General features: G+C 37.5%; 1 protein-coding gene across 4 annotated transcripts in view; it reads left to right on the top strand.

Moving 5' to 3' along the window:
• The first annotated feature begins 212 nt into the window (after positions 1-212).
• The window catches only part of Rbm39 (RNA binding motif protein 39), a 32363-nt gene continuing 23224 nt past the window's right edge, over positions 213-9351 (top strand). For 2 of the 4 annotated variants that reach the window (XM_052184086.1, XM_052184085.1), the window contains exons 1-4: positions 213-539; positions 1169-1232; positions 3017-3066; positions 7272-7466. In XM_052184086.1, coding sequence (XP_052040046.1) covers positions 1182-1232; positions 3017-3066; positions 7272-7466 — 296 coding nt within the window. In that variant the 5' untranslated portion in view covers positions 213-539; positions 1169-1181. The remainder of the gene's footprint in view (positions 540-1168; positions 1233-3016; positions 3067-7271; positions 7467-9351) is intronic. The other 2 variants (XM_052184083.1, XM_052184084.1) reach the window with 2 other exon arrangements.

Raw genomic sequence — 9351 nt, 5'->3', positions numbered from 1 at the left:
GGAGACGACGTAGCCTCGCGAGATTTGGGTGTATCGCTGGAGGAGGAGTCCGAGAAGCCTTTCCGAATTGGGGGAAGGGAGAATGGGATCATCTGTGGCGCAATCATTGCACGAGATTGGGCCACAGTAGCCGGAGCCGTAGTGAGATCTCGCGATATTTCGTGCTTTCCAGTCTGGAACACGGGCAGTTTCTCGCGAGAGCCCGTGCTGAGTCTCCGGGAGACCCCGGGTGTTTGTGTGTGTGTATGTGTTGGTGAATGTGAGTACGGAGGAGCAGCGGCCGCCATTTCAGGGAGCTAGCCGACGCTGTCGCAGGGGTGGATCCTGAGCTGCCGAAGCCGCTGCCCTGCTCTCCGTCGCGGGCTCCTTTAATCCCATTGTTTCTTTTAGATTCGCTTGGGCCTAGACGCCCTCGGGGCCCGATATTCGGGTTGGGCGGTACCGCGGCCTGGGCCTAGTGGCTTAACAGTAGCAACAGCAGCGGCGGCGGCGGCAGCCGACTTTCCGAGTCGAGCACAGGCGCGCGAAAACCCGCACAGGTACGGGGCGTCGCGGACTGCTAGTGGTGATCAGCGCCCCTTAGGTCGGGGGTCCGCGCTGCCGAGGCTTTTAGCCGCTTTTATCAGCGCGCAGAGGGGGAGGGGGCCTTCTCGGCGGGGTGGGTCACTCTCCCTCCCTGTGCCCTTCATTTCCGGCAAGGACATTGTGGAGATTTTGGTAGCGGCAAGGACCTCCGTGGGGACCTCGGACAGATAAAAGATCTGTCCTTTCCAGGCCGGGGCTGGTCGCGACCTCCCAACATGGCGCCTGTCGAACGCTACCTTGGTACACAACCCCTCCCAGCAGAGGGAGTTTCCCTCTGCCGCTAAAATGGCAGCGCGGGTTTTGTGCGAACGGGAAGCGCTCTGGTTCACACTCCCAGGTTCAGTTTTAGCGGTTTGCGGGCGGGATTTTGTAATCAGACATTGAGTTCTGCTCCTGTGTTAGAGGGAAGGAACATTATACATTTCCAGATCAGGCTTGTATGACATGCATCGCACAATTTTAGTCACCGTGGTGCTTTTAAAGGATTTTTCTCAAGCTTTGAGTGTTGTAGGTCAAGGAGACTTTTTTTTCTTTTTAAGCAGAATTGTAGATTTACTTACAAGACTGTCTTGTTCTTCCCCAGGCGAGTAGAGAAAATGGCAGACGATATTGATATTGAAGCAATGCTTGAGGCCCCTTACAAGAAGGTGAGAAAACATGCTAGTGAGCTTTAATATATTTCTTAATTTAGCATTATTCACGAAACTACTGCTGAAATGTAAACTAACCTTCCCGGAGCCCTCTTGATTATCTTATCAGAGATGCATTACGTGTAACTTACAAAAGTAAAATATATGCTATTGATGTAATAATATTGTGCAGTAGTTTCACTTCAGCGTGATGAATAAATGCCCATCTATCTCTCTTTGTAGACTTGCCTAACGATATCTCACCTCTACTCCCATGAATTCACCTTTGATTCCAGTGTGAACTGTCAATCATAAGGTAGTAATTGAGTGACTTATCGCTGTACCGTGGTCCCCTAGGTAAAATGACTCAACTAAGAATTACCAGCTCCAGTTTGGTATAGCAAAAAGGTGAATGTAGTGGTTTGGGAAATTGCAGGGGTCCAAGAATACTAAATTATAACCAGTCTCTGGCAAGTAAATCTTACAAGTCTTGAAAGAAGAAATGGGTGAGATTTAAAATTTATTTTATAAATAGATGTAAGGCTGGTGATAGTAAACCTTAAAACAGGCAGGTATTGATCTGCTTTCAGTTAATAATTACTAAGATTCTTGGATCCCTGAATAGAAATTAGCAAAAAAGAAAAAAAAAACCAAGAAAAAGAAAAGAAGAAAGAAAAGGAAAAAATAGGCAAGAGACAGTATCACAGCTTAGAGTCACTTGGTGACTGTTTTACTGTTCTCCATAGTATTTTGTTTTTAATTAGGTCCTGCCATAGTTTTCACACTAAAAACTAGAAAGGAAATATTTTGGCTAGTAATACAATGACCCATTTCAGTATCACAGTAAAAGTAAGCACTCTTCATTCTTTGACCAGTTGGTGGTGAAAATAGCAGTGTGCATGCATGCATTATCACTGGTGTCACAGACCTTAAGCCTTGTAACTTAGATATCCTACTATTGGTGATGTGTTCAAACTGAAATAAACATTGCGCTTAAACCGTTTAAAAATAATACATTTGTCTTGAAGTGTAGCACGTCCATGTGGTGCCTTTTGGATGAAATCTGATAGCGTTAAATAGTGTAATTTGTAATGCTAGACTCTTGAAGCCATACTTTCTGTTTTAATGTTTCTTGTCTTAGTTTAACTTGGATATAATTCCATGTAAACAGGTATGGAAGTAGAAAATGTTTAGGCTGGACTGGTGGATTATTAATTAACTTTTCTTGGGTTCTTGGGAGTCAACATTACTAAAGCAGTGTGAATCCCTGTTTGCTTCAGGGCGAGATGTGTGACAGAGGTGGCATCAAGCTCTTACAGTCCCAACCCTCCAACGGAAATGGGCGAAGATCTCAGGAATGGCATCGGTCACAGGAAATCGATAGTGGCTGGCTGCTAGCATGGCCACTTGGGGCTTAGGCAGAAATAGAGCCATGGTACCGACAAAAGGGACAATAGCACATGGAATAAAACTCAAAATGACTTCATGTTTCATAGAAATCTTTAACCACTTCAACATTGTAATTCTGGATGACTTGTTTAATATCTAAGCAATGTAAGAAAGTAAAATATAACATTAAATGTGGAAAGATTTTAATTTCTGTTTCTTGATGACTTAATTATTAGCAACAAAGTGGTTAAATGTATACCATCTAAATTTTTTTATAGCCTTCCATGTTAAACTAAATAAGTAATTAGTTTTAAAATTGTCTTGTATTTTCTTATTCCTATTCCCTTTACCCTTTGACAACTTGAAATGTTACCACTTCGTCCTCATGATGTTCTTCTATCAACCTTGCTTAGGATGAGAACAAGTTGAACAGTGCCAACGGCCATGAAGAACGTAGCAAAAAGTAAGTTTGACTAAGAAACCTGGGGGCGGGAGCTAACCTTGTGGGAATCTGTTCTTGTGGCTAAAGCAGCAAACCATGGTTTTCTTCATCTCTTAGAAAACTGCTCATAACTCTTGAGATGAGAAAGTCCTTCAGGATTTAAAGCTTTGTGGTATATAGACTTCAGGATATGATTTCAAAGATCTTCTTGATACTTTGCCCTCCAATCTCCCATGATTCTCTTGAGCTTTAAATTTGGTAACTTTGGCTTAAATTTTGGAGATGTGATGAGACGAATTAGAGGATGTTATAGAAAAAAAAACAATGCCAAGGCCATGGAAAGTACTGAATTCCTTTACTAAAGGAACCAGCTATGAGTTGTTTGTGTTTGTTGCTGTTTAAAGGCTTTTTTGATAGTAATGAAAGCATACTTAATAGTTTCTGATGGTATTTTTTTTCTTTCTTTTCTTGGGCTTTTATCTCTAGTGTATCCAAGGAGACCATTAAGAATAATATATTTGAGATAGATGATTAAGTTGACATAAGAACTACATGCTACAGACTTAGTACAGAATAAACAGGATCCAATTAACAAGTTTGGGGCCTATCGGCTGTTGTGAAATTACTATTAATCTCAATTACAAGATTATTAATTCTTGACATAATGGTCATGTGCATTAAGATCTCCTAGCCTACGTTTATAATGCCATACTGAAACATGTCATATCATGACCGCGTAATACTTAATGAGAAACAATAATAAAATAGCCACTTATTTGATTCTTTTTTGGCTCTTTTCCTCCTAAGAGCTCAAAGTGCTTCATAATAACTACCTCAGTCATCCTCACAACAACTTTGTTAGGTAGGTTGATATAATTTCATAAAATAGATGAGAAAATTGTTTGATGTGGGTTACTTAGGTTTTGCCAAGCTAAGGTTTTTTATAATGTTAAGGTGGTAAGGAATTAATTTTAAAATGTGGTTTGGGTGTTGTTCAGACTTACAATTTTCTCACTTAAGATGAGCCAAGATGATCATAAATTACCGCTTTGTTTCTTATACCATGTGTTAAAACAATGATGTTAAGACAGAAGAAAGGTATAATTTATGGAATTTTTTTTTCCTTGTACAAACTTTGGTGGGAATCACTAATAGTTTCTTACATATCCAAAGTGGATATTGGGAATAGTTGACAGGGTTCATAACATGCATTTCTAGTATTTTTTGAATTGAGTTTCCTAAAGTTTTAGTTTCATCATTTTATAGCCAAAGAAAACCCAGGAACAGGTATCTACCAGTTTATAAAAATTACTCACTTTAGACTCTGACCTGTTGACTTAGAAAAGATTTTTTAGTTCAAAAGGATGAGGATAAACTAGAATGCAAATTCTGCAGTATTTTTCTAATATCACTTGTTCCCACTAATATCTTCAGATTGTACTTAGTCCTGTATCTAACCTCATTCAAGATCCCGAGCTTTGAGGAGGGATGAGAGCAGTAAGTGCGCGATGAGATGGTTTCTGCTGGAGACTCAGTGGGCAGTTTAATATAAAAGTGCTTTCTGCGGAGCTTTCCTACATTCTTCATTTTTGATATCTATAAAATTTCCAAAATATTTCCATCTGACTTAAGCTACAGCTGATATAAATTAGGTGATTGCTTGATTTAGTCACAAAATTTTTAATCTGGTGATTTGAAAGAACATGCCATTAAAAGTAATGAACATAATGTAGAAGAAAACTTTAACTTTGGGGTAGATGAAAGGAAACAAATATCTGCTCGTGTTCTAAGATATTTTAACTTAAGGTAGATGTCATTTTTGTGTGGTTCATGCTAGTACTATTGGATTAAAAGCTATTGAATGTTGGAGATAACTATTGCTGGTAAGGTAGTAAGAATAGGAAAGGACATTCTGACAAAGATAGCTAAGTATATGAACTAAGAAACTGTAATTGTGATTTGTAGTACACTGTATTGTATCCCAGTAGTAAAGGAATCAGTTTAATGTAACCTTTTAGCCTATTTTCTGAAGAGTTTTAAAATTTTAACCCTGAGTTTGTCAAGGCCTCTAAGTATCTAAGGTTACCCCTCATGGAAGTATTTGTTACTTCAGTTTTGCAGTCTCAAATCAAACTTCATTTTGTTTAGTCTTTAAAGAATCAGAAAAGGATAACAGTAAAATGGCACAGTTAAAAATATAATGGCTACTGTGGTGTCGATTATCAAATTTTGGAATAAATGACTTTTCTATTTTTTTTCTTATTTTCCAGAATACTTTGCATTTAAAATTTAGATCTTCTTACATGGAAGAGGTCAAATCCAGTTATAGCAAAACACCTTTACAGCAGAGGCCATATAACCAAAAAGTCCAAAGGCCCAGTGGACCATTTACTTCAATGATGTTCAGTACAAAATTCCACTGCCACTAAAGACTTGGGAAAGTCCCATTTAAGTTGTAACAGGATTTGACTATTAGGATGGAATTTATGACCATTTCTTTAGTTAAAAAATGTTTTCTAATGCTGGAATCTGTTCTAAAAAGTACATTGGTTTCTTGTAACAATCTTGTCTGGGCTTTTATATTGAAGATTGTATTTTCTGATATCAAAGGATGTTGTCTATTTACCTATCTTGGGTTGCCTTCAGATGTGGGTGGGCATTTGCTTATAAAAAGTGGCAAGACGTTGCCTTAAAATTAGTTAGTTTTTGTTTTTTTTTAACTTTTGGAAGAATAGGACTGGGGGCCTACGAGAGGTAAATATTGGCAGATCATCTCTGCTATTGCCCATCTTTGATCAGAGCAACGCTTACTGTACTTTTTTTCTGGGGAATGGAATAAATTTTAACCTTAACCCCTAATTTGAAGTAATGTAGGTAGGACATAAGGATTTAGCCATCTCAAAATTCTTTAGTCCTGTAAAGTAGTGTCAGGGTTTGGATCATCAAAGTTGGAATGTTAATTGTTGCCCTTCCTGAGCATTGGAGTTGCTGTGACTACTATATAAGTAATGAGTGTAGCCTAATTTTCTGTCATGTGCTACCTAGCATATTTCTGACAGTCAGGTGGATTATCTTGAAATTTTAGACAAAGTTTCTGCCTCCTTGGAAAGCTCTACATCTCCTTGTGATTGGAGTGTGGGTTTCAAGATTTCAGAAGGTGGGTGTCTTCATTTTCTATTTTCAATGCACTCTAAGATGACCTGCTTACAGGTTCTCTGAGGCACACCTCAGTTGTTCTTGTGCTAACTTTGCTTTCATACAAATTAAATAGCTTATTAATTTTCCTTATGATGTAGAGTTGTCAAAATGTTCAGACCTCAAACCTCTTACAAAATGGACATTTTGGTGGAGTAAAACATATTTTGGAATGTCTTTCAATTTACATTGAAATATCTGAAGGCACCTCTAATTTGGGTGATTACAGAGGTACAGATTTCAAGGTTTAATTGTTAAACCGGTGGATGAAAAACTGTGAGGAACCCAGAAATGAGTGGAAAGATAACTGACGGGCATTTTTTACTTTCCAAGGAAGGTCAAGTTGGTTTAATTGCGTCCCACAGACTTATATAAACGAGCTTAAAAAGGGCATTTTCTATTTCATAATAGATTTAAGTGGTTACAGTAAAATCTTGGGTTGTGAAAGTGAATTTTTACTGCATTCTTAGGATCCTTTATTCTTGTAATTTTGCCCATGAAAAGTAAAATGATATGTATATTGTGTTTTGAAAAGTATAAAACATTCTTACATGTATACAGTATCAAAATTGACTTAAACTAAATTGTTAATGGAAAAATTCTACATGACAGTCATTTCTTGTTTGTGAACATGCTGTAAATTAACCTATAACCTATAGATTACTATAATACGAGTTGGTATGTTATGTGAATGGCAGTTAAATTTGAGTTTTTTTAAAGTTCAGGCTTGGTTTTCTACTTACCAGCAAGTCCTGTTTCTTCTTTCAAGCTGTAGCTGCCTCAGGAGATGATTGCAAATTCTTCCTCTTAATCCTGTCTCTCAATTCTTTTAACTATCTTCAGTTAATTTGAAGCAAAGGCTGGGGTGTTAAGTCTCATACTTAGGAATTGTTTTCCCTAAATTAGGATTTTTGTACCATTGTGCAGTGGTAAAAATATATTAACAAAAGAATAAACATTTTGACCATAGAAGGAAGTATTGTATTGGTTGGTATTTAAACCAGCATGTAATGGTACTTTTTCCCCCTCAGGAGAAAAAAAAGCAAGAGCAGAAGTCGTAGTCATGAGAGAAAAAGGAGCAAAAGCAAAGAACGGAAGCGAAGTCGAGATAGAGAAAGGAAAAAGAGCAAAAGCCGAGAGCGGAAACGAAGTAGAAGCAAAGAAAGGAGACGGAGCCGCTCCCGAAGTCGGGATAGAAGATTTCGAGGCCGCTACAGAAGTCCCTAGTATGTAATTGTTTTTAGGACTGTTGTTTCATGTGTTTAGATAGCAATTTAACTGGAGGAATAGGAATAAATAAATCCTTAATTAAACTAAGGATAATGAGATTGTGCTACTATGGGAAAAAAACAAAGTATGTGGACTCATACATAAATTTTACTATCTACCAGACTTAGCTTTTTTTTCTTCACAAACTAGAAATTGTATGACAGTCCAAATTAAACCAAAGCACTTGAGTGTTTGGAGAAAGCCTAAAGTTTGTGAACTGTAAAGTACAAGTAGCTTAATCAGTTACAAGAAAATCTAGCTGAAATTCAGTTTTTAAGCTCATTACTCCCATTCTGTATAAGGTTTTAGAGTAAACTGAAAGTGCTTTGTGGGTAAAGTTGCTGGAATTTATATGCATTATTTAAATAAGTGTAGAATTAATTCATTATAGCTGTTAAGAAAAAGGTGCACCTGGCAGGAATAGGGTGGCTCATACTTTTAGTTCTGGCCCTCAGATCTGTAAGTTCAAGGATGGGCCACACAGAAATAATATCTAAAAATGCAAAAAATACTTTTAACCTGTATTAACAGCTTTGCGAAGAAACTGCATTTCTAAGCAAGGATTAAAGCAAGTGCAATCCTTCCTTAATGTTTAAGTCCTTAATTCCTTTTAAAAAACGACAATTGAAAGTATTTATGCTTGTGCCAGGTGCCACTAAGTTAGTAGAGATTTCAGCTAGGCCAAATTTCCCTTAACCAATATATTTAATTTATAAAACTTAAGTAGTTCAGAGTTGAATTTAAAGAAGGGCAACTGAATCAGTCCCTGAGCTCATTATATGCTGGTATTAACTGAAGGTATTAGAGTTTGGATTCTGAAGGATTTATAGTTTAGTGTGTGAACCTGAGTCTGGATGCCCCCTTTGTGTGTGTTTTTGTGTTTGTTAGTTGCTCACATGCTGGTGGTACCACCATGATTTTTTTCTTCCCTGGAGCTGAGGACTGCTCCCAGGGCTTTGCTCTTGGTAGGCAAGTGCAATACCACTGCGCTAAATCCCCAATCCCTATTCTGAATTATATATTACAAATTTTTTGTTCATTTCCTCAAGATTTACATTCTTTATGATTGTAAATTTTCTTACTGCAAAGATTTTCAATCCTATTCTTTGAACTAAGTAGATGACAGATATATTTAGAAATCAGAATACCATGTTTTTTTAAACGATTTATTTATTTCAAGTATATGAGTACATTGTCTCTACCTTTGGACATACCAGATGAGGATATCAGATCCCATTACAGATGGTTGTGAGTCACCATGTGGTTGCTGGGAATTGAACCTCCGGAAGAACAGTCTTAACTGCTGAGCCATCTCTACAGCACCAGAAATTAATTTTATTTTATTTTTTTTTTTGGTTTTTCAACACAGGGTTTTAGAATATTTTTTTTTTTGAGAAAGTATTATTAATGGCTGCCTCTTATGCAAGTCTACCTTGATTTAAATATTTCTTGTTTTGGTTTGAATTGAACTCTGGTGGTTATTAGCTAGGCGGTTTAATACCCAAAGGAGAAATATAGTGGGGCTGGCAGATGTAGATCTTTGTGAATTCAAGGCCAGCCTGGTTTACCGAGGACATTTTCAGGCCTGCCAGGGGTACATGGTTACACCCTGTCTCCAAAGTCCTATTTTGTATTATGCATAACAGAAGGAAAAAAATAGTTTGTTAAATTATATTTATATGTACTTGAATGGGAATTAATCTGTCCAGTAATTGTCTTACTCTTATAGATTAGTAAGGCAAAGTAAGAGGATCACTGCTAAGTTTCAGCCCACATTGATGAACAAAGTAAATTGCAAGCAAGGTCAGGCATATGTATCCTATTTTTATAAAATGTATTTTA

The sequence above is a fragment of the Apodemus sylvaticus genome, chromosome 5 (assembly GCF_947179515.1).
Source record: "Apodemus sylvaticus chromosome 5, mApoSyl1.1, whole genome shotgun sequence".
Lineage (NCBI taxonomy): Eukaryota > Metazoa > Chordata > Mammalia > Rodentia > Muridae > Apodemus > Apodemus sylvaticus.
The sequence above is the reverse complement of the archived record's forward strand: the minus strand, read 5'-3'. Positions and strand labels throughout refer to the sequence as shown.